This window comes from Hemibagrus wyckioides, linkage group LG19, assembly GCF_019097595.1.
Source record: "Hemibagrus wyckioides isolate EC202008001 linkage group LG19, SWU_Hwy_1.0, whole genome shotgun sequence".
Lineage (NCBI taxonomy): Eukaryota > Metazoa > Chordata > Actinopteri > Siluriformes > Bagridae > Hemibagrus > Hemibagrus wyckioides.
This window is the reverse complement of record NC_080728.1, coordinates 4,964,363-4,990,176: the sequence shown is the minus strand read 5'-3', so window position 1 is coordinate 4,990,176 and position 25,814 is coordinate 4,964,363. Positions and strand designations below refer to the sequence as shown.

At 39.4% G+C, this 25,814-nt stretch overlaps 1 protein-coding gene across 4 annotated transcripts; it reads left to right on the top strand.

Moving 5' to 3' along the window:
• The first annotated feature begins 2,691 nt into the window (after positions 1-2,691).
• On the top strand, positions 2,692-25,111 carry tmem63a (transmembrane protein 63A). Of its 4 annotated transcripts, XM_058417731.1 has the most exons (24): positions 2,705-2,850; positions 8,955-9,098; positions 9,451-9,614; positions 10,318-10,397; positions 12,057-12,132; positions 12,254-12,291; positions 12,465-12,607; positions 13,040-13,091; positions 14,967-15,075; positions 15,179-15,249; positions 15,487-15,567; positions 15,919-16,045; positions 16,194-16,327; positions 18,353-18,526; positions 18,609-18,762; positions 18,893-18,999; positions 19,073-19,159; positions 19,745-19,804; positions 19,955-20,117; positions 20,320-20,425; positions 22,693-22,860; positions 22,945-23,060; positions 23,693-23,746; positions 24,068-25,111. In XM_058417731.1, the coding sequence occupies exons 3-24, from the start codon at positions 9,459-9,461 to the stop codon at positions 24,197-24,199; spliced, it is 2,388 nt and encodes a 795-aa protein (XP_058273714.1). In that variant the 5' UTR covers positions 2,705-2,850; positions 8,955-9,098; positions 9,451-9,458; the 3' UTR covers positions 24,200-25,111. The 4 variants fall into 4 exon arrangements, 3 of the variants coding, with proteins under 3 accessions (XP_058273713.1, XP_058273714.1, XP_058273715.1); XM_058417730.1 differs by lacking the exon at positions 8,955-9,098 and having other exon boundaries at positions 2,692-2,850; XR_009207413.1 differs by lacking the exons at positions 8,955-9,098; positions 22,945-23,060; positions 23,693-23,746; positions 24,068-25,111 and adding an exon at positions 21,506-21,591 and having other exon boundaries at positions 2,692-2,850; positions 22,693-22,757.
• Positions 25,112-25,814: the final 703 nt, after the last annotated feature.

Sequence of the window (25,814 nt, the reverse complement as noted above, 5' to 3'; positions counted from 1 at the left end):
TGTGTGTGTGTGTGATCAGTAGTCCAGTGGCTGTGAGTGTGATGTGTTATGGGTTAGGGTGAGATGAGGTAAATGGGATAAATGTAAGTTGCTCTGGATAAGAGTGTCTGCAAGATGCCATAAATTAATTTATTTCTTTGCAAAACTATGTTCCTTTTTTGGTGGTTATTTATTTGTTTGTTTGTTAATGAAATATTTACTTGTTTAGTTATTTATTTATTTGTATGCAAAACTATGTCCTCATGATGTAGTCTATTTGTTTGTTTGTTTGTTTATGGAGCACATCACATTTACATCACCTCCGGGGTTGGGGGTTTGATTCCCATCTCCCCATGCTTCAGAAGTTTCCTTTGGGTTACTTGGGTTGCCTTCCACAGTCTAAATACATGAGTTGTAGGCCGATTGGTATCTCTAAATGTTCTGTAGTGTGTGAGTGTGTGTCACTGTGTCCTGTGATGGGTTGGTACTCTGTCCAGGGTCTCCTCTGTTCCCTGCAACCCTGTGTAGGATAAACGCTACTTTATTTAATTCAGTTACTTTGGTAACTTTTTATGAAATGATGTACCCATAGTGCAGTTTAATGTTTGTGAGAATTAGTGATTAATGCACCATTTTGATACAATCTGTACTTATTTGTACATCTAAAAGTCTCAGATGCTCATAATTGTTATATCAATCAAATGAGTAAACTGCAGTGCGTCAGCTGTGGTTTCAGACACAAATGCAGCTCCAGAGTACAAAACATGTCCAATGTTCTTCAGTGTACTCCAGCCAGGTACAATACAACAGGGTACAGTACTACAATGAAAGAATTTTTTCATTCTTCTTAGCTCAACAAGAGACGAATCTTGAGGTTGAAGTCGTTACTTTGGTGTCTGATATTCTTTAACCACAGATTCTTGTAAAGCAACGTAACCTTTGTAGGTGAAGGCTACTATCTTCAGCAGTAGGTTTTCAAATGTCAGGACTTTGTCATTGCTGTTCTGAGTGAAAGTTGTCTGATGTTAACCTTGGAAATGATGCTGATTTTGCTGAAAATGTATGGTATGTTGATGTAAAAAAAAAAAAAAAGCTGATTCAGTGCACTCTATTTAGAATATATAATCCTGTTTTGAAAAAAGTATTAAGTCATTTCAGGTCAAAGGGGTCGAGTCCAAGTGAAGTCACAAGTCACAGACGATGACAAAGTCAAAGTGGGGTCGCAAATCTTCTTTTATTTATGTCAAAAGTCAAAAGTCAACAAATTTGCAACTGAAGTCATGTGACTCGAGTCCACAACACTGCTAAACAGTCCGACTGTGTGGGACTGTGGAGATCCTGTGTAGCTCCTTCAGCAGCAGACTGCTACACCCTCAGTGTTCATACCAGCGGCTATCAGACTTTACAACACTACAGTGATGTTCAAATGTGCAATATTTTACCATTTTATAATGTTATATTTATACTTTTTTATATGTTTATAATTTTATATAATCTTACTTTCTTTTACTTTTTTTTATTGCTATTTAGTTTATTATTATTTGTATTGTGCAATATTTTTTATTTATTTATTTATTTTCTTTTATAATTTTTACATAATTTCTTTTCTTTTACTATCTGTCTTTTTAATTCTCTTTCTTTCTATCTTTAGCTTAAAAACCTGCATGTTAACTGTCTGTTGAACTGCTGTGACTATTGAATTTGCCCACTGTGGGATCAATAAAGTCTTATCTTATCTTATCTTATCTTATCTTATCTTATCTTATCTTATCTGTGTTATAAGACGAGATTTATTCTCGTATTATAATGAAACAGTTGTTAATGGTGTCTCTTTAAATTGTAGTAAATTTAGACCGATCTAACTAGTTGTCCGATCTATCAAAGCCAGTGTGGGTGGAGATGTTTTCATTCCAACAAGGCAGAAGCCACATCTGTCAACACCTAATTGATGTGGCCTATTTTTACACCTATGTTCTATAGAAAGCCAAGATCAGCGGTGGAATCAGGTGTGTCTTCTGCTTGATTGGAATGAAAAGCTGCATCAACACAGCGATAAATAAGATCGGACACCTCGGAGTTAGACTAACCGTGTGTTTCGGTCAATGTTGTACCTAAATATTTGTAACCTACACCAGAAAACAAACAGAAAACTGCTCACCAGACACTACAAACAAACAAACAAACAAACACTGTGGGGTCCTAGTAGGTGCTAAGGAAATTTACATACACACACACTTTCTCATTATTCATTATACATATAACAGATTTAGTTTTCTTTATTATTATCCTTAATTATTATACTTTAATGATTTGCCATACATTTGTTCACACGTTCATATTGGGTTTGTTTCACTTTAAGAAGCTTTTCCTGGTGTGAATTTATCAGTATATATATATTTTTTTACTTCAGTTTTGTTTAGTTTTTAATTTCCTCACTGTTAAAAGGCTCTTATAAGCCGGATGGGTGTGTGTGTGTGTGATACAAGGGCCCATGACTAACATTTCAGGGCTGAAAGAAAAACCTCGCTGAAAAGCTTGGACGGGAAAAACTCAGTAATCTTCCTGACTAAGCAGAGTTATTTGGCCTACCCGTTTTCCGCCTTCTACTCCCGGATTGGTCAGCGCAGTACAACTCAGCCAATCCTTGAGCAAGTGTTGAAATTCTATCGTAAACCAGGAGGCGGGGTCTGACGAAATACGGGTGGGAAATGTAACAGCTTTGAAGTGGAACGTCTTTCACTACGCGTCCGGCGCCGTAAAATGTCTGCGGTGTCGCGGATGTGTGTGTGTTGTTTTCGGTTCACAGACAGGAGAGAGCAACACTGAGGACTACAGTGCGGGTTTAGGAGTTGAGAAACGGACCGAGCTGAGGTTTGTTTTTCTGTGTTGTTTATCATGAGGCACGCGCTTGTTTATTATAAAACCAAGTGTTTACATAGCTTGTAAAATGACAGGTTTTTTTTAATTATTTTTTTTCACATGAACTCATCCGGTTTATGCATCAGTGCTGAGCTATTAGCCACGCTGTACAATAGGAAACTTCAGTACTGCTCTGTTAATACAGCTGGTAGGACCTCAGGTTTAAACCTTATATTTAGGAGTAAACATTATTTACACTTTTTTTTTTTTTAAACACGTCTATTATCTAAGGAAAAGGAAATGAAAGGGGTTGCTGCCATATGTCATATGACATACAGCATGTTTTCACTTCATCTACCGTGTATAAAGTTAAGATTTATTCCCACGTGACATTGTTTCTGGATTTCACACAGCATTATATTGATGATTGGATGAATTTCACATCATTTGCATTTGCATCATCTCAGAGTTTCTGAAGCTGGTGTGATATGTTCTGTAAACTCCCAGAAGATCCAGAAGACACATGGCTGCAGATTAATGAAAGGGCGGTTGCATATGTTGTGTTAATTATCCCTGAGACGTTACATTTCACAACCCTTTCACAACATCTCGAAACGTTCAGGACGCCCTCAGGATAGTGTGGTTAGAAATGACATCATACTATAGTTACACCAATCAGGCATAACTTTGTGACCACCTGTCTCATATTATGTTGGTCACACCTTTCTATCAGAACCAGCATTAACTTCTTCAGCAGTTTGAGCAACAGTAGCTCGTCTGTTGGATCGGATCACACTGTCCAGCCTTCACTCCCCACGTGCATCAATGAGCCTTGGTCGCCCATGACCCTGTCACCAGTTCACCGCTGTCCCTTCCTTGGACCACTTTTGATAGATACTGACCACTGCAGACCGGGAACACCCCACAAGAGCTGCAGTTTTGGAGATGCTCTGATCCAGTGGTCTAGCCATCACTATTTGGCCCTTCATCAAACTCGCTCAAATCCTTACGCTTGTCCATTTTTCCTGCTTCTAACACATCAACTTTGAGGACAAAATGTTCACTTGCTGTCTAATATATCCCACCCACTAACAGGTGCCATGATGAGGAGATCGTCAGTCTTATTCACTTCACCTCTCAATGTTATTGCTGATCAGTGTGTTCCTGTATATATTCACCATCCACTTTATTAGGAACAGGTGCGCACTCATGCTGTGCGTAAAATCATGCAGCTAAAGATCAAGAGTTTCAGTTAATGTCCACATCAGACATGAGAATGAAGTAAGAGTCTGCTTTTCTGCTCATCGCTGTTGTACAGAGTGATTATTTGAGTTGTTAAACACTTCCTGTAAGCTCAGTCCAGTCTGATCATTCTCCTCTGATCTCTCTCATCAGCACTGTGTTTCAGCCTGAAGATCGTTCTCACAGGAGGTTTTTTGTTTTTCGCACCATTCTGTGTACTGTTATGTGTGAAAATTCCAGATGATCAGCAGTTTCTGAAAACCTCAAACCATCCCATCTGACACCAGCAACCATGCCACAGTTAGTGTCAGAGAGATCAGACTTTTTCCTCATTCTGATGTTTGATGTGAACTGTAACTGAAGCATGATTTTGTGCTGCTGCAACTGGATAAATGTGCAGATGTTCTTAATAAAATGGACAGGGAGGGAATATAATCACCTCACTTTATAGACAATATACATATTATCTTCCTCTTGCTCCCTCTCAGTATCCATTGAAACCCAACATTGCTTGCTATCAGGTAATATTATAATTTAGAACTTAATTAAACTGGAAAGAAACAGCAGGTTTTAGAATGTTGAAATTTTTCAAAGCAAAGAAAGTAATATTTATTTAACGTTTATTATTCAAGACTCAGACTTTCCTCATGTCTAATCTCTTCTGTTTAAGCGTGTGTACAGACGACACTGATTGATTTGATCTCAAATGGATCATGAGGTTTTACATAAATGTGTGGAGTTCATGCAACTCCAGTGTCATTAAAGCAAAAAGGAGACAAACCGAATACTAAAAAACTCTGAAATTCATGTTAGTTATTGCCAGTTATATTATTTGTCATGTATACATTACTGCACAGTGAAATTCTTTCTTCGCATATCCCATCCTTGGGGGTTTGGGGTCAGAGTGCAGGGTCAGCCATGATGCAGCGCCCCTGGAGCAGGGTGGGTTGGGGTCTTTGCTCAAGGGCCCAATGGTTGCAGTTGGCGGTGCTGGGGCTTAAACCCCGATCTTATGGTCAATGGCCCAGAGCCTTAACCACTTGAGCTACCATTACACTGTAGTGAAAATTGCCTTGAATGTAAAAGACTCCTGCGCTCTGCAGTTTGAGTAGAGTTAAGGTTGTAGGAGGTTTACAGCTTATTCTGGGAATGGTGGTCATTATGTGGAAGAAAAGGCCTATACACTGGTCCATCACAGGCCACCATTCATACATGTTTGCACACTTATTCACAGGTAGGCGGAGTTTACATTCTCCTGTCATTTCACCGGAATGAGAGGAAACTTCAGCCCATGTCTGAAAAGCAAGAAATATTTTTCTGTATGATGACATGCTTTTGGAGCACGCTAATATAACAGTTGAAAAAGGGGGTTTCTTTGAACTGAGTGTATATATAAGAGGTTCACATGGACACCTGCGGTAATTTACTCTTATGAATGGATAGGGGGGGTGTTTAACGCTCTGCTTTAAGAAATTTACCAAGCTACTTTAAGTATTAGCTAAGGTTAGGTTAGGTTAGGTTAGGTAAGGTAAGGTAAGGTAAGGTAAGGTAAGGTAAGGTACACTGTATGGGCAAAGGTTTGTGTTCACCTGACCTTCACATTTATATGTCTTTGTTGAACACCACATTCCAGATTTATTCCAGGTTCACTCTCTATCTTCTTCAAAGGCTTGTCACCAGATGTTGGAGCGTGTCTGTGGGGATTAGTGATCATTCAGCTACAAGAGCATTAGTGAGATCAGACACTGATGTTGTAAGCGGTCTGGGGTTCAGTCGGTGTTCCAGTTCATCCTAAAGGTGTTCAGTGGGGTTGAGTCAGAGTCAGGGCTCTGTGCAGGACACTCCAGTTCTTCCACTCCAACCTTAACACACCATGTCTTCATGGAGCTCAGGGGCTTTTATATTTATGATAATAATTTAACTTAAGAACAACTCAATATACAAGTTTTTGCTGTATATTGAGGTGTAAAGCTAAGGTCATACAGGCAGTATTATATTATAATTTAGTTATTGTTAGCTGCCTTGGTTTATCACTTCGCTCACTCACTATAATCATAATGTCAATACAACATGTTAACTCGGGCACTATGAGCAACATAGCAGAGAAGCTGAGAGGAACTCCTCCACCGAGGGTCTGTCAGAGCAGAACTGGACATGGCTTTGTGTTAGAGCTTGTGTTAGACAGTATGTGTACGTTCATGAGACATGCTTTCAATCACCCTATTAATTATTCTCATAACTCCTTTAAAAGGAAACATTAATGTGTAAGGAAAATATTTGGGGAGATCTCCATGTCAGCTGTTATCAGTGAAGGATTTGTGTTGATGTAACTTGTGTGTTTGGGTCTTTTCCCATTCACTAACATGGGAATAGGCGGGGTTAGAGTTGTTCCACAGCCATCCACTAGAGGGCATCAAAGACATCTTGTGTTCACATTTGAACCCAAGCTGGGATTTCCTCTTGTATGTTCAGTCATTTAACAAATATGTCTGTAGTGATGCATCAGATAATCTACTTCGACCTTTTGACTGGTTAATGCAGCTTCAGTGTTTTGAGCTGTTATAAAGGCAGCGCATAAATCTTGTTACACGATCAAAAAGAGCCGTTTTTGCTACCTGTGCTTTCCAGCTATGTTGTAGTTTAGAGCAAGAATCATTTTCCAGATCTTTGTAAAGTGTAGTACTAGAAATCGAGTGCTTGTCTTTTATCTACCTATTAATAAAACCATGGACTCAGTTCCTGTAGTGATTAGACTCATCCAGCTATATAATAAATAAAAGGATAAAAATAAACATTTGGTAATAATCTAAAAGTTTCATTTTCATGAGTCGTCCTAGTCATCAGAAAGCAGCTTCTCTGTCCTGCTTCTCCACCTGTGCAACATGGAAGCTTGCGTGGAAATGTATGAAAGCTTCTTTGTGTGTCGTTGCTGCATGAATGACGTCACTGAAGCTCCAGCACGCAGACACTTTGGAAGATCTCGGGAATAATCGTAGCCATGCTTTAAATAGAACCAGGTGTCAGAAAGGATGGCAGGCATTTTACCTGGTCAGGAACAGAGAGTCAACAGGTGTCATTTATCATCTGGGGAAAAAAAGATGGTGGTCAGAAGGTGGCGCTGGATTTATTACAGCACTTAGTTGGAATTTATATTGTTCAAGGAAAATAATCAGATATCAGAGACACTCAAGTGCTGCCTGTGCAACTCTTCAAGCCTGTACATAATGATGATTAAAGTGTGTAGTTCGTTTGGTATTAACATATGACTATATACCACACATGAAATAAGTACTACATACACAGTATGTACACACATATCAGCCATAACATTATGAGCAGTGAGAGGTGAAGTGAATAAGACTGATGATCTCCTCATCATGGCCCCTGTTAGTGGGTGGGATATATTAGACAGCAAGTGAACATTTTGTCCTCAAAGTTGATGTGTTAGAAGCAGGAAAAATGGACAAGCGTAAGGATTTGAGTGAGTTTGATGAAGGGCCAAATTGTGATGGCTAGACCACTGGATCAGAGCATCTCCAAAACTGCAGCTCTTGTGGGGTGTTCCCGGTCTGCAGTGGTCAGTATCTATCAAAAGTGGTCCAGGGAAGGAACAGTGGTGAACCAGCGACAGGGTCATGGGCGACCAAGGCTCACTGATGCACGTGGGGAGTGAAGGCTGGACAGTGTGATCCGATCCAACAGACGAGCTACTGTTGCTCAAACTGCTGAAGAACTTAATGCTGGTTCTGATAGAAAGGTGTCAGAATACACAGTGCATGAAAAGTCAGGGCTGTTATGGCAGTAAAAGGGGGACCAACACGATATTAGGCAGGTTGTCATAATGTTATGCCTGATCAATGTAACAGTGAGGGGAAATTAGTATTCAGAAATGATTGTTTGTCATTTAATATACTTCCAGTGCATATATCCACTTCATATTTACACACAATGTCTCTTCACTTTGTACTTATAGATATGAACAAAAAGTTTTGAAGCATGAGCATAAGAGACTCAATGCTTGTTTTTCTGTTGATAATAACAACTTTGAGACTGTGAGTAAGGAGTAATTAGCATTACGTGTGCATTGTTGTGGCAAAAGGATTTTGTTTTGGCAAATCTTTCATTCCCCAAGGCTACTCTGGTCTCTCTGCTGGATTCATTTCAAAAATGCTCCAAAAGTAAGGTTTGGGAAATTATCTAGGTCATACAAACACCAGTTTTGAGTGATTTAGACTGTGTTTTTGGAGTTGTCTTGTTAAAAACATCCATCATCTCCACATGTTCAGTTTCTTGGCCAATGAGATTAAATCCTTCTCGAATATCTCTACTTGATGCCATGTAACGCCTTCTGTAATGCTGATTTTTTTCCAAAAATGATAGGCTAAATTATTACTCAGGACTGTTTTTTTTTTTGTTTAAAGGCTCGTGTGCAAATTTGAGACATCTTTGTGCTTGTTTTTTGCATGAGGTTCAGGAGACTATTATTAGCAGTTTGTTGCTTATTGTTCTCTGCGTAGCCGTTCTTTCCTGCTTTTTCAGGTCGTCCTGCAACACTTTCTTTTTTTCACTGACCGCTGGCTTCTCTCTTACCTGCTTTATCACTGGTCTGAGAATTTGGTGTGAAATCTTTGCCTGGGATGATTAGACCTGTTTCCAGGAACTTTCCTCTTGCATATTATTGAAAGAATTGTACTGACAGAAAAGGTCTCGGTAGCTTTTTCCCATCAAAATTTGTTTAATAATGTTTACTTTAGATCTTTAGGAAGCTCCTTCACCTTTACTATAATTGGTAGCTGCTGTTTAAAATGTGTACTGTATTTAAGCTAAGTTAGATATAGAAACCTATTAAGCAGCTCCTCTCTATCACACAACAGCAACCAAACCGTGTGAAGGCAGACACCTACTTCCTCTGCGGTATGAGATTTCAGCTGACTGCATCATTTCCAACTGCTGCTCATGGAGGTTCAGGGGGCAGTGTAACACACTCGGAGAAGTTCTGTCTGCCCATATCCTCACGCGTGAGCTAACAGACATCTGTGATTGCCTAGTGTTGCTGTGATTGATAGAGAGAGAGAGAGAGAGAGAGAGAGAGACACCCTGAGAGCATGGCCAGATTGATCTTTTCGCCTGGAAATGTTTTTATAATAACAATTGGGCAGGTTGGAGACAACTACATATAAAAATACAAATCTAATATACAAATAATATCTAATAGTTCTGCTGTCTTGTGTCATTGAGTGCTGTGGTAATTGTGATGCTGTAGAACTGTGCAGTTATTATACCATTATACATAAAATAATAATGATAGCTCTCCTAGTGCATAACATCGACCCAGAGCTGGCAATCTTACAGCTTCATCCTTCTTTTCAGGAGTCTCTATGGCGTCACCGTGGTGGGAGAGGTCCACCACGCTGGTGGTAAACACCACGCCTTCGCACAACAGCTGCTTCAGTGCCACCCAGAACACGGTGCTGATGGGCGTGAACTTCGGAGGCGTGCCTGTCGTTCTGCTGCTCGACTTCATCGTCTTCATAGTGAGTTTCTCGCCTCTCTCCTGAAAAGCGTGCAGGAAAAAGGGAAGATTAATAGACTATTGTCTGAGTAATAGTCATATGCTAGTTCGTGAGTTGATTCCTAGCATTTCAGTGTTTCAACATCAACCTTTATACATAAACAACACCACAACCAGACAAAATTGCAAAAAACAATCCATTCCTGAGAACAGTCAACAAAATCCATCACGTCATTGTATGTGTTATGGGAAGTGCAGCTTGACTCATGTGTTGTGGTTCGATACCACCAAACTGTTTGACCATCTGTATTTTTGATGAAAGGAAAGATTGCATACAATCAAAACTACGTAAATCCTGACTGTGAAATAAGATGGGGGGATGATTCATGATTCAGTTTGAGGTTGGTGCTTCAGAGAAAATTAAAATACCACAATGTATTTAAGTCAAACCTGGTAGCCTCAATCACCAACCCGGTCTCTGAACCTGAACCTGCGGCCTGAACCCAAGCAAACAGCCCATTAAACATACAGCTTGGTGACATTGTGGCATTGTCTCAGTCTGGAACTTATCACACTGCCATAAAGTGTCAGAGACTTTATAGCCATTGTACACAAATGCTGTGTATTTAAGAGTTTGTGTGTTCAAGGGTTGTGTGTTTAAGAGTCACAAGGGCATCATGATTATCCTAAGCAAAGTTATGACTCTAAATTGTGCATTTCCACAGGTGCTGCTGCTGGTCTTCTCCTGTATCCGGAAGAAACTCTGGGATTATGGGAGAATTGCGCTAGTAGCTGAAGCTGAAGGGTGTGTATCAATACTGTGTAAATCTTATATCTTTTTACCCTGAAATGAAAAAAAGTATTTACTCTTCCTGGTCTCTTATAATTTTGCATATTTGTCACACAACATTTCATATAAGATTAAGATTAACTTGAGTTGTTCTTTCAGCTGCTTCCTGTTTGGGGTCACCCCAGCAGATCGTTTGGTCCACAGGTTTCAGTTTGGCACAGGTTTTACACCAGATGCCCTTCCTGACCCAACCCTCCCATGTAATCTGGGCTTGGGCAGTTAACTCTTCAGTGACTGTGTTAGCGCCCTGCCTGGGAATCGAACCCAGACCACAGCAATGAGAGCGCGGGATCCTGCTGCTGGACCACCAGGAGGCTATTAAGTTATCTTAAATAGATAAATAAATAAATAAAAATATAATTTTTTATAATCAGTTTTTATTTATTGAAAGACAAAACCAACTGCTTGAAAGCTAATTGTCACCTAACTGATAGTTAGATAGAAGAATGTCCAGACATCAGTCTGTGATCTGAAGCTCAAATGCAGTTGTGTTATTCAGCAAGACAATGATCCAAAGCACAAGGGCAAGTCCAGCTCTTAACAGCTAAAAAGAAACCAAAATTATGGTTTTATTGTGGCCTAGCCAAGGTCCTGAGATGAACTCTAGTAAAATGTGTCAGGACTTGATTCCTCCACAATGATCTAAAAGTCTGATGTGCAGCCATCAGAAGCTTTTGATTGCAGTTTGTGGCACAACCACAAATTTTACAGCTGTTACTGTTTCCACATGGATGATGCTGCATAAACGTTTTCCTTCAGTAAATGTAATGATCCGCATGTTCTTATTGACTTATATTACATGTTGTAGGCATGTAGTATGGCAAATATGCAAAAATACGACACTGTGCATATACAAAACAGAAAGCAGGATTTTTTTTGGTTGTTGGGAATCTGGACACTGGCAGTTTAGTCTGGAACAGAGCTTGTTTCACATGAAAGCTGTCATGTGGAGCGGGAAGCGCAACCCGAGAGTACCTGTAGGAGGTAGTGAGAGTACAGCTGCACTGGAAGATTCCTGTGAATTTGAGCTCAGGTCTGCACTTGTCCAGCAAAGTAACCTGCGCAAGCCGATGACTATCAGCGCATTAGTTTCCACAACACATGTGTAGCATGAGCGATAGAGGAACGTCGTGGAACGTTTTTGCACATAATAGCACCAAAAAACAAGAACTAGTCACGTTATGTTCTCCATGCGTGTTTGTGATGATGTAAGATAAACACAAATGCAGCAGGGTTCGATAGAATCAAGCCAGTCTGAAACCAGACCAGTACTTTAGAGGGAAGAGTACTGGTACAAATCACACTCGGATTTGGACTGCAGCGAATGTGCCCACTTTAGTGGGTTTAGTTACTGAGATCTTTTAAGAGCAGATTAAGACTGATCCACATTTGCAGTATAAATCTACTACAATTGGCTAGTTTTTATATACACTGTATGTATACACAATACATATACTGTATATAAAATAGATATAGGTGTGTGTGAATTATATATTAATTGCATATAAAATGTAGAATAAAGTAATGTGGGGACTAAATAAGGTTTAATGGTGCGTATAATTGGCTCTTATGCTGCTTCAAATAAATCAAAGTAATGACTTTTGGCAATTGCAGGTTTAATGAGATTTCTAAACGGCGTTATGGTAGGATGACATCATTCATGTCCATTGAGGAGAGCGAGCACGAGAGGGTGAGTCTGAGTGTCGTCCATCCGTCTGTCTGTCTCTCTCTCTGTGTAAACACACTACGATCATCATCATCATCCTCGTTATGTAGATGTATGTGTGTGATGTCCTATTACTTTCTCATAGGGATTATTTTCTTGGCTGACCTTCATCATCACCATGGAGTGAGTCCTGTAATGTTACACACTGTTCCTTTGTGTGTTTTCATATCAGATCAAGCAATATTCATGAATCATGAGTCATAGTGTCATTTACAAACTGAGAAAATCCAACCTGGTTGGGTAACTTTGGAGGGAGATTTATGTGTGTGTGTGTGTGTGTGTGCGCACGTCTGCAGTCAAACAATGGTGAAAGAGAGGTGTGGGATGGATGCTGTGCACTACCTGTCATTCCAGCGTCATCTTATTGTTCTCCTGCTCATCGTCTGTGTGCTGTCTGTTTCTGTCATCCTTCCAGTCAATCTGTCTGGAAACCTGCTGGGTGTGTAATACGCCTGTTTATTCACACACACACACAGTTTTGATTGCAATCACTCATACTAGATTCAGCATCACGCAGTTGAAGATGTGAATAATTTGATCTAAGTAGACAGGATGTTAGCGGTTATGTAATCTATAGAAATCTCTACTTTGCTACTTTATTTCCTTTTTCCTTTGAGTGTGTAAGAAGCTGTGTCTTAATTCCTTATATAGAAATGTCTGAAATAACGTTTGGGTGTGTTAATAATGGAATTGCCCTTGAAAAACACTTGATCTAATTAGAAACTATTTAGGGATCTAATTCGAAGGAAATGGCTGGAAAACAGGAAAAGCATCTGCATCTGTGGTTATCTGGTGTGTGTGTGTGTGTGTGTGTGTGTGCATGCGTGCGTGAACTGACAGCAATACATGACTGAAATCTGTTGTGTTACAGGGAAAGACCCCTACAGTTTTGGCAGAACAACCATCGCAAATCTTGAGAATGGGTAAGTTGGCTAGTGTGTGTGTGAGAAAGAGAGATTACATAATTACGTTTCCTAAAGTGTAAAATCATTCATCATGCCGCTCGTCACATGTGGAGGTGCTGCGATCTCACATATGTTCTACATGTGTGTTTGCTTGGGTCTTCTGGTTTACTCCCACTGTCCAAAAACATGTATGAGGATGGCTTGCCGCTAGGTGTGAACGTTTACCTGCTATTCAGATTCAGCTTTTCTAGGACACATAGGCAACAATAAACAGTAGGACATGCAGTGAACTGCTTTTGTGTCATAAAAATGGACTGGTGTTTGACCCAGGGTGTATTCCCACCTCACACACAGTGTTCCTGAGATCCACCCTGACCTCAATAAAGCGCTCACCGAAGATAAACGAATGAATGAATCGTCGTAAGAATGTTATTCTTACCCCATTAGGTGTTCATGTTCAGGCCATCATGCGCTTCATGCCTCTCTCACACACATGCACATATGCTCTCTATTGTAACGAATACGATATGCATTAGATTGCGCCACTTCTGAATAGCGCTTAATTCTGTAATTATGCCTGAGATCTGAATATGGAGCATGCAATTTTGCCATTAAAGCCTCGTTATAGCCACTTATCCCTTCGCTGAATACATTCCTACGCGAACAGCATCGATTGTATTAGAACGATATGTAAAGGGCCAATGTAAACCACTTACGAAGAGCAGAAACATTTCGTAACCTGTTCCGTCTTGTGTTAATTCATCACCTAAGAGTGAAACAAATTCAACCCTTTTATTGCGGGAAGCCAAGAACTACAAATTACATTACTTCTGTGTATTTAACCTACAAAGTAGGGAAAAATATATAGCGACCAAGCTAAGTGTAATGAGTCAAATGTAATAACGAGCTCATACATCCTTACTGTGATTGATTTGAAGCAAATACGTGTATATCCAGCATGACTCACTTACAGATGAGAAGTGCTGTTTTGCTTACTGTCATTCAGCTCTGGCGAACTCGCTGAACTCCGGACTTTCCCAGTTCCCAAGCAGGAATTCCAATTTGTTTTCTGTTTTTTTTTTTTTTTCCTAGTCGGAGGTCATAAAAAGACAAGTTATGACCTTCTCTCAAATGCAGTGTTGAAGCTCAGCAATGTACGGCTGTAAATGCAGTCTGCCTTTTGTCCTTCGGTGACAGTAATCCTGTTAGAAGTCACCCGCCTAGATACCTGCCATGTCATGCAGCAGCTCACACAGCCCAGAAATACACTGACCTGAGAGCTATATTTAAAGCAGGAAGGCCATGAGAGCATGAGGTTGAGACGGAGAACCTTAAAGCCATGAACCTGCAGACAACACATCATCAGGGACAGTACGTGCCGGTTTGTGATGTCTGGGAATGATACTCAATCGACCATCAAACACAGTGTCCTTGTTAAGCACTGTCAGATGAATGCCGCTTGGCCAGAGGTTAATCTCTCTAACTTTTAACTTATTCGAACAAGTACTGTGGTTTTAATAAAAAAAAAATAAAAAAAAAGCTGCATGAGCACTTTAAATCCAAATGAAAAAAAGAACAAAAAACATTTCCAAACTCTGCAAAGTGATGGATCTCCAAAAGGGCTCATAATCTTAACATTGTGTCCTAACAGAATTCATAAGCTTGTCTCGATTTGTTTATGATAGTTGTACAGAAGCCACATGTCTCTGGAAAAAGACTTTTTTTTTTTTTTTTTTTTTGAAAGCAACACGATCTTGAATTTGCATTGATGGAGCACTACAGGAGGAATCTTTTATAGAATAATTCTGTAATAGAATATAATAGAATAATTCCATCTATAATTTTATACTTGGTTGAAGAGTCGAGTGTGTGTTTTTCGTCGCTTTTTCCTAGGGATAATCTGCTTTGGTTGCACACAGTGTTTGCAGTTGTGTATCTCGTCCTCACGGTGGCACTGCTGAGACATCACACCTCACTAATGAAAGGAACCAGAAGAGAGACAGTGAGTGTATACACACACACAAACACACACATACACACACACACACACACAAAGACATGGATTTAGTTAACATTTTAGTTCTGCATTTTTCTCTTTCACCCAGGCTAGAACAACGCTGTTTGTATGCTCTGTCCCTCCCACCGCCAGCGAAGACAGTTTAAGGATTCATTTTACGTAAGTGCAAAAACTTTTCAGCATCTGCCAGTAAATAGCTCGGCATCTCGAGAGAGCCTCGTTTATTTCTCTTTCTCCAGTCATTTCAAAAAATAGCAATAAATACCATGTGGCTTATTAAAGCTTGAAAATGTTAGTGCTGTTATGATTGTCTTTTGTTTCACACCTTCATTATTATTATTATTATTATTATTATTATTATTGTTATTATTATTATTGTTGTTATTTTAAATGTAGAGAGGCATACCCATCCTGTGAGGTAAAGGATGTTCGTTTATGCTACGATGTGACTAAGCTGATGTACCTGTCAACTGAAAAGTAAGTATTTTATTTTATTTTATTTTTTAATGCAATACTCAGTCCTCACTGTTTTGCTGCAAATATTTTGCTGTAATGTTCTGTTATTTTTTTTTTTTTTTTATCACATCCTCGTCCCAGTGACCTTTCACAACAGTTACTGTTTATCTTTTTTACATAAATGACCCATGCATGCACTCCCTCAGACAAAAAAAAAATTAGGATATGATGAATATAATACTTTGGCCCCAGTTCAGTAATGTGCTGGAAAAGGTTACGCTTTGCATTACAGTCTAGTTTTTTTAGCTGGTACAATGTTCCTGATAGGAATAGAAAATGATTCAGGTGAGTTTGTCTGATGATCGTACACAGGAAGCGAGCAGAGAAAAACTTGCTGTATTACCGCAAGATCCTGGACTCCCAGGGGCAGCAGGAACTCATCAACCCCCGGCCTTGTGGGCATCTCTGCATCTGCTGCCCGTGCCAAGGGTGTAAAGGGGTAACAAAATAACTTCTTTAGACCATTTTATGTTATAATGTTCCAATACAAACCCTACCTTACTTTACAAAGAGCTGAGACTGGAAATAACATGTATGTGTGTTTGTGTCTGTGTGTGTGTCTGTGTGTGTGTGTGCATGATGTCCAGATTGATGCTATAGAGTACTATAGTTCTCAGGTGGCTCAGTTCGATGAAGAATTGAGAAGGCATGAGGAGAATAATGTGCAGCGTCCACTGGGAATGGCTTTCGTCACACTCCAGACTGAGTCCATGGCTGCGTAGTAAGTCTTCATTTAACAGTGTCTGTTGGTGAACTGAACAAATTAAGGCTCTATCTGTAAAAGTTGCCCGAAATTTCTATACAGTGTGCTTCAGTCATGGACAGAGCCACTTGGGGACTTTCACACCATCACGGGTCTGCCATTACATCGGTCAGCTTGTGACAGCAAGGAATTAGTGTCTATAATGTACTCAGAAACTACACTGACCTAATAGTTCCTCATGAGCTCTTGGTTGCTGTTGTAGAAAGAACATTTTTTAAAATTTATTTACTGTCCAGTGTCACCCAAATGAGGATGAGGTTCCTTTCTGAGCCTGGTTTCTCTCAAGGTTTCTTCCTCATATCATCACAGGGAGTTTTTCCTCACCACCGTCGCCGCAGACTTTCTCATTAGGGATAAAATAGTTTAATAATTTAGTTTAATAATTTCTGTTTCTCTTCCTTTGTAAAGCTGCTTTGAGACAATGTCCATTGTCAAAGGTGCTGTACAAATAAATTGAATTGAATTCAGTGGAAGACATATGAAGGGCTGCTGTTTAAAAAATAAAATATATCTGTCATAAGGTTGTTGTGTATTAAATTGAGGGATGTTGAGGGTTTGATGCAGTTATTGTCTCTTTGGGTGATGGAGATTTGACAGACAGTCACATTAGCATGCCTTTTCAAGAGGGTGTACAGTTGCACAGGAGCCAGTGAGAATCAAAATTATCGATCTCGATGGAATGGAACACCGGCACGTCCTGCATCAAGTCCCCGGTGCATTATGGCACGTGAACCATCAGCACAAGCCTTATGGCGAGTCCATATGCCATAATGCACTGTGTGTTCAATTACTGTACTGAGTGCACCAGAGTTACAGCTGTTACTCTGCACTTATACACCGCACTGGAGGCTCTACGGTTAAAGCGCTGGGTTACTGATCAGAAGGTCAGAGGTTCAAGCCCAAGCTCTGTCTGCTACAGGGGCACTGTATCAGGGCTGACCCTGAACTCTGACCTCAGCTTTCTAACAAGCTGGGATATGCAAGGTTTCTTCTTCTTCTTCTTTAGTTGTTATCATCAGTGTCATGGTGGTCATCTTTGTTAGCATCCTTCAAATTCTTGTGGCTCTTTCTTTTAAATAAACAATTAATTTCTTTTAATACTAATAATAACCCAGTGCTAGTGCACCAGAAGATTGAGATTTCATTGAATTGTAAAACCACTACCTCATTTTTAACACAGACTTGCTCTTATAGCCGTTTTCTAATAGTATTACGGCTTTATTCTTGAAATATTGCAATTTATTAATATATTAAAATAATATTTTAATTAAAATTAATTAAAATAATTTCTTAATACACTGCCTTTTTTCTTGAAATAACCTATTACACCTTTATTCTTAAATTATTTTGACTTATTTGTCAGGATATCGGATGCACATGCAAAATATTGCAGCTTTTCCCTCCTTATGATTATTATCTCAATATATTATGGCTTTATACACAATTTTATTCTCAAAATCTATTTTTATTTTTTAAACAGTGGCCCTAAACATGATACACCACCAAACAGTCATGTTTTTCTCTATATAATGTGTGTTTTACTCACACGCAGGCAGCTCTGTCTGCTGGACAGTGATTTTTCCAGTTGCTGTTGGACAAATAATTGCATAAACATGTTTAATGAAAGTTATTATTTGCTTTTCAGATTTATTGTCCAGTCATTTAGACATTTTCAAATAGTGATGAATTAAATAGTGCTATAAAAACATTCAGATCTGCTTAACAGAAGTATATTATTGCTGCGGACAGTCTGAAGGATAAAACCCAACAAAGGGAGATGAGATCAGTGAGAATGCATTGTGTGTTTTCTAACCGCACCGAGATCGAAAGCTTTACATTTTTGAACAATTGTCCTGACAGCAGTCTGCATTTATAAGTGTATTAAAATATTTATGAGCTGCGAGATCTGCGGAGAAGGAATTTATGATTACAATATGCGTGCTGTCTCCTCCTGCTCTCTCTCTCTCTCTCATCCTAACTCAGCATTCTGAAGGATTTCAATGCTCTTCAATGTGGAGCTGGGTCTCAGGAAATGGGAAGAGTGAGAGAAATATCATGCTGCTGTCATAGAGAGCCTCAGCCTTCGTCCAGTAGCGAACTGCTGAAAGTAAAACAGTGGAGCGTGAGCTATGCGACTCATCCGAATAACATCTACTGGTATAATTATTAACCTCCTCTTGTACTTTATCCTGTTTTATATGGCTTTTCTGTAATGTCATGATGTCATTTTCTCTCTCAGGGAGAACCTGTCCATGCCACGCTGGGTGTGGTGGGCTCGAGTTCTGCTGCTGAACACCTTACTCTTCATCCTGCTCTTCTTCCTCACCACTCCTTCCATAGTCATCTCTACCATTGACAAGTTCAATGTCACAAAACCCATCCACTACCTAAATGTGTGTGACTGCACAACTGCATTGTAGCTCACGCTCACCCACACCCACACCCACACACACGCCTTTCTAGCGTTAGTGTTCCACTGTATGTACACTGTAGTAACGGCTGTTGTGTATCTGATCCTACCAGAGTGCTATTATCAGTCAGTTCTTCCCAACTCTGCTCCTGTGGTCCTTCTCAGCACTGCTGCCCACTATAGTCTACTACTCTACACTGCTGGAGTCCCACTGGACCAGGTACACACACACACACACACACACACACACACAATTAGATGTGCAGAAAGCCATTTGTAATCTGTGCATGCAGGTCGAGTGAGAATATGAGTATGATGTACAAGCTCTACATCTTCCTGCTCTTTATGGTGCTCATCCTGCCCTCGCTGGGCCTCACCAGGTTAGTGTTTATATTCTACTGCAGGTCATTTACACCTGTTACATACAGAATTTTATTCTATTCTCTCTTACATTACAATACAACTGCATTCAGTTCTATTTTATTCAGTTCTATTTTATTCAGTTTAATTTTATTTATTATATTTGATATATATTCTCTTCTCTTTCTTCCTCTCCTCCCCAATCCTTCCTTATATAATTATGTATTATTATTATTATTTTGTAAATTTCCCTTTGGAATCTATCTATCTATCTGTCTGTCTGTCTGTCTGTCTGTCTGTCTATTTCTCTATCAGTCTGGCTGTTCGTCTGTCTATCTATCCGTCTGTCTATCTATTCATCTGTCTGTCTGTCTGTCTGTCTGTCTATTTCTCTATCAGTCTGGCTGTTCGTCTGTCTGTCTGTCTGTCTGTCTGTCTGTCTGTCTGTCTGTCTGTCTGTCTGTCTGTCCGTCTGTCCGTCTGTCCGTCCGTCCGTCTGTCTGTCTATTTATCTATTACCTTCTCATTAGTAACCTCATGAAGGTTTTTTTTTATTAAAATATAAATTTCTTTACATTATTGTGTATCATTTCTCCCCCCCCCAGTTTAGATGTGTTTTTCCGCTGGCTCTTTGATTCTCAGTCAGATCGGAAGCTGAGATTCGAGTAAGTTTCGCTCGTGTTCTCTGCTCTTTCCATCATGTCACCTTTACCTGACTTAATCGTCTTAATATTATTTTATTCATGTATTCTTTGTGTTAGACTACTAAAGTATGCTACACAAAAATAAGAGATGATTCTCATTCTTTGCCACAGGTGTGTGTTTCTACCAGATCAGGGTGCGTTCTTTGTGAATTATGTGATCGCTGCTGCATTGGTAGGCTCCGGGATGGAGCTGCTCAGATTGCCGAGTTTATTGCTCTATACTGTACGCATGGCTCTTGCAAGTTCTGCTGCAGAGAGAAAATATGTTAAACAGGTACGTGTGTGACTTATGTTTTATTTGATAAAATAATGAATTCAAATGAATCTGCAGTATTTAGAACATCAGGATAAGACATGCATGATTTGCACAAGATGCTACAAATAAAGCATTAAATAAAAAACTAGATTATACCTTGATCTTTCTTTGTCTGTAAAGTATTTTCTGTATTAAATTTTGCTCTGGTTGTTCTGTGAAGAATCAGGCATACCAGTTTGAATACGGAGCAATGTACGGCTGGACTCTGTGCGTCTTCACGGTCATCATGGCTTACAGCATCACCTGTCCTGTTATAGCACCCTTCGGTAAGAGAAGTACACACTTTACATAACAAATCTTTTCTGAAACCAATGACTGCAGTTGTGAAGCACTATGAGATGAGGAATGTGTTCGGCTCAGACAATTCCTGTTAATCACAATAGTTAACATCTTCTGCCTATCCCTTTGCACATCGTTAGATCTGTGCATTTATATGGATAAACAAATAAACTGTAAGAGCCCTTTGGCTGTGCACAGCTTTAAAAACCTGTGAAAAAATAATAGTCCATAATCATAATGATATCGCCCTTGTAATTGTACTAATCAAAGCAGTTGTAAGGATAATCAAGGGCAGCTGGGAGGAGTGTACTTATAAACAGATGTGGAATGATTACAATTTTTCTTTTTGGCCCACGCCATTAGAATTAATTTGCCAACATTCACGTTATGGCCCAAAACAATTTACTATCAAGTTCTTTGTCAAGTGTTGATGACAACTTATTTATACAATCACAGGCAGTAGAGATTCAGGTACTGGGGCATAAGCATTTGTAGATGGCATTAATAAGCATGTAACTGATTTTAATAAGCAAGTAATAAATGTGTAATATATATTTGTAATCATAAAAAAGGCTAAATGTGCATGCATACTGTACATCGAACGAGCATCCATAGGAAAGAATAGTGCTGAGTATCTTTACTGTCATTTTATACTGAATATTGAATTGCTTTCTTACTGGATGATAGATAGATAGATAGATGGATACTTTGGGATGAATAAAGCATATCTATCTATCTATCTATCTATCTATCTATCTATCTATCTATCTATCTATCTATCTATCTATCTATCTATCTATCTATCTATCTATCTATCTATCTATCTATCTATCTATCTATCTATCTATCTATCTATCTATCTATCTATCTATCATCCAGTAAGAAAGCAATTCAAGATTCAGTATAAAATGACAGTAAAGACACTCTATACTATTCTTTCCTATGGACATGCTGTTAGATATAGACACACTTCAGCTTCTACTTGTCTTTTAACTCACAATTTGGAAAGGACAGTGTGGATGAGCATCTACCAGATGACATCTCTTTTTATTTTTATCGTTCTGCAGATTCCTGCACACGTATTGCATTACAGAGAACCTGAATAAATAACTCTTTGTGCTTGGCTTTTTTTGGGAGGAGTGTATGACATTAGGTAGGTACTGTGTTTGTGGACCATCATTTGTGGCCAGACAGTCATGATGGGTCAGCATTACATGGCTGCCACTTGTAATTTAAGTTAAAATCGGCTCAGTTTTATTTATTTTTTTCTGCCACGTAGCAAAAGTCCTACCTGTTCACAGTCCCTTCATCCATCCATGGAGGAGTATTTTGCAACTCCTCTTTAAAATAAATGATGCCAGGTACAAGATAAAATTGGGTTGGTGGATGTGTGTGTGTCTGCTTTTAAATCAACCAATTAAAATTTTCCATGAAAAATCTCAGGTTTCTACATTTATTAAACATACAATCCCTAAATATCTCTCTCACTCTCTCTCTCTCTGTCTCTCTCTCACACACACACACACATACACACACAAAAAATGATTACAGTCTCAAGTCTTCTTGGGTTTGATGAATCTCGACACATTGTGATTTATGGACCTTCTCCCATTCTTGTCTGCAGAACCACGCACGATATCAAGGCCAAAGAATTCAGTCTTTTTTCATCAGTGGATTAAGTGTGGGCGATTTAACAAAACATGTCACGAAGAGAGAGGCATTTCTGTGACACATGATACGCATCACGATATACAGATTTATGCAACCGAATATTAACTGGAATTTAACTGAAATCTGCGCGTTCCAGTACTTTTGCTCACTCACAATTGCTCGCACCAAAGCTGCATGGTTCTGTGGTTCATGTTCGAAGTTGTCGAACACGTCTAGATGTAAACATCGGCTGAAATTCCGATCTGACGTCTCGTATTCTTCTGTAGATCTCAAACCCAAATGACTTCAGTGTCTAGCAAAAACAGTACAGTCGACTTTACCGCTCCAATACTTTTGGAGGGGACCGTATCTCCATTCTCTTCCCCAGATCTCTGGACGATTCAGATTAAAAGCGTCCAGTCAACTGAATTTATCACAGGTGAATTTTGAGTTGTAGAAGCAGCTTGTCGGATAATCCGTGGAAAGGGAACCTGCTTAAGACCGGATCTCAGGTCTTGTACTAGTTTTGGACTTACTCCCTACATCACACTCAAGAAACAAATGTGTCCGGCTTTACAAATACAGTGTCTGTGTGCATGTGCAGGTTTCCTGTATATAACCTTAAAGCACCTGGTGGACAAACACAACCTGTACTTCACCTACCTACCTGCCCATCTGGACCGACAGGTGCACCTGGGAGCTGTCAATCAAGCCCTTGCAGCACCAATCATCTGTCTATTCTGGCTCTATTTCTTCTCGCTGTTGAAGACAGGTGAAAAGAAACCACAGATACGTATCATTTTTAACCTGTTAGACCATTTTAGCATATTTTAATTGTATGTGTGTTGTTTTCCAGGCTTCATGGCTGCCACGTCTCTTTTCACGTTGGTGGTTCTGTGTGTGACCATTTTCATTGGCATCGGTTACACCTGCTTCGGCCACTTCAAATACTTCAGTCCTCATAATTATGTCGTAAGATTATTTTCATGTGGATATTTTTAGCACAGCAGGGGGAAAAAAGGTCTCTTCTGCAGCAATCAATCATTTGTTTGAAACAATCCCTTTTTCTCTAAGGAATAGTTCATGATTAAGATTTGTTGCTACAAAGCACAAGTATGTGTGGTGGCCTGGGAAAAACCAACTGCTTTTCATCCTTATAATCTAAGCTAAAATCACATTGGGTAAAGGCCAAGCTTTGTGCTGAAAAAAAAAACAAACCCCAGTCAGTTTGTCTGAATACTGTACATCTTAAATGTTGCTCGTTAGGCGTGATTTCCTTACATAATGAATGTCATGTGTTCCCAGGTTTGGCTCTGGATCCATTGTGAGTCTGATCAGGATAAAGCTGTTGTTGAAAATATATGATCATTTTGAGATGCATGCAAAAACAGATATATTTTTCCATAATGGGAAATTTTAGTCCAGAGCTAAGTCTAGAGTTAGAATGAGTTTTTTTTTTTTTATTGTAATGTGAATAGATTTTTCAAGCCACCATATATTTATAACACAAAAAGCAAGACGCAGCAGTTTGCATTATCCAGTGTTCCTGAATCGTGTGTGTGTGTGTGTGTGTGTGTGTGTGTGTGTGCTCACATACTGAATAGGTTAAGGATGAAGATGAAGACCCTGATGCAACTTCAGAAAGTTCCACTGGCTCTGTAAGCTCCCACCTACATTAGTTAATTGATTCCATTGTGCTCTCACTCTCTCTCTGTCTCTCTCTCTGTCTCCTCTCTCTCTCTCTCTCCATATATATATATATATATTTCACTCTGTCTCTCTATGTCTCTCTCTCTCTCTCTCTCGTTGCTGTGAAATGAAAAGCATTGTGATGAAAGTGTGCTGTTCTTCTCACTATCTCATGACAGCTGGAATTTCCCTTTTACCAGAATAAATCTTCCCAAGTGCTTCAACAAGCTTCTTTGTTTGTTTTTGCCAAAATCCTATAGTGCTCTTAACCATAGGTTTGTCTCTTGCAGGTGTACCTTCCCAAGGTTTTGCGCCCTGAAGTTGCCTCCGAGTCTCGTGCAGAGGTCAGCCACCACCATTCCTACGGCACCACAGACCCGAGCCCAGCTGTTCTCAGCTCTCAAGAAGAGCAGCAAGCTTAGGACACACGACACGGCCGCCACTTCGCAGATAAAAAGCAGTCTAACTCTCAGGGCTTTATGCAATTAATATACGAAGCAAGCCCGACAGTGTAAGAGACTGAGACAACAGGGTGGCGACGGTTTACAGAGCACACTGAGAACCTGAAATGAATCTCTTGATGAAGGTGACATCACAGAAATCTTCCTTCCAGATGTGGGGTGTCTATGATCATTTCTCAAACAATAAACATGAGTTAATAACTGCAGTATTGTTGAAGTATGAGAGCGATCCTGTCAACAAATAGTTTGCACCGCCACTCCAGCGTAGTGACGTAATGATTTAACGCCGCTGCGTCTGACGTAATTATTTAACGTCATCCGCTCCGGCAGTGTGAGGCTGTAAGTAAACATTGTGATGTATTGAAAGCCCTGACCTCGTGCTTACACCCCAGACAAAAACCACATCACAGCAAAACCGACACTTTGTACGGCTAGAATAAATTCAGGGATGGTGAGAGGGGAGTGTTTTATTAACAATATCCCCGACACTGGACTGATCTGCTCTGGGGGTTTCTCAATAACAAAGATCTAAAACCTTCCTCATCAAGTTTAGTTTACTCAGTGCTCTACTGAAGGGCGTAACTCGAATGTTGCACAAGCTTCTTGGAGCTTTTACCGAAGAGAAGGAGCCAAATGAATCACGGCTGTTTTGTGTCTGGGTTAAAAGTTACTTTAACCAAATGAGTTCATAGGCTTAACAAATGTACCCGGAACAACTGATTACATTTTCTGTCAATGTAATGAATGAGAATCAAAATCAAAGGTATTGTCGAAGAAATGTAAAATGATTGTTAAATATATGTTGATTTGATATTCTTGCTTTTGAAAATCCTGCTTTCTAATATTTTAAAAACAGATTTCTTACAAATACAATGTCTGAGTTTCATTCATTGTGCATTGTGTGTGTGTGTGTGGGTGTGGTTGTGGGTGTGTGTATGTAAGTGTGAACAAATGTACGTGTGTGTACGTGCGCTCCTTGTGAAATTGGGCTAATTTGAAAAAGACTCTGTAGATGGCACTGTTTTTCTAAAATGCCTTTCAGAGATTAGAACAGATTTTAATAAGGATATTTTTCTGGAGCACGTGTGCATGTCCAATTTGTCTAATAAACAAACAAACAAACAGACAGACACAAGTATCTGTATCATAATAGTAAACAGAAAAAGGCTTGACAAATACCCTCCAGGATTTTAGCCGCACTGACTCTATAAACTGATACGTCTGTTTCAACACCAGTGTTTTATTTTCAGTAGGAACATGAGGACAATTGATGTGAGATACAGTCTAATGTTTGCCTTGTCTCTGTGAATGTGTCGTCTACTGTAAAGTTCTCATGAACGCCACTGATGTAAACCGGGGAAATCATGACACCGTCTTTCTGACAAAGAAATTTATATATATTTCATTTCTCTGAGAGATTTCTATTCTAAACCACATCATGTACACAGCATCAGAAATTGTTATACATAACGTCATTAAATTAATATCTATCTATCTATCTATCTATCTATCTCTCTCTCTCTCTCTCTCTCTCTCTCTCATATATATAATGATTTTCTAGCTTTATTTCCTGTAA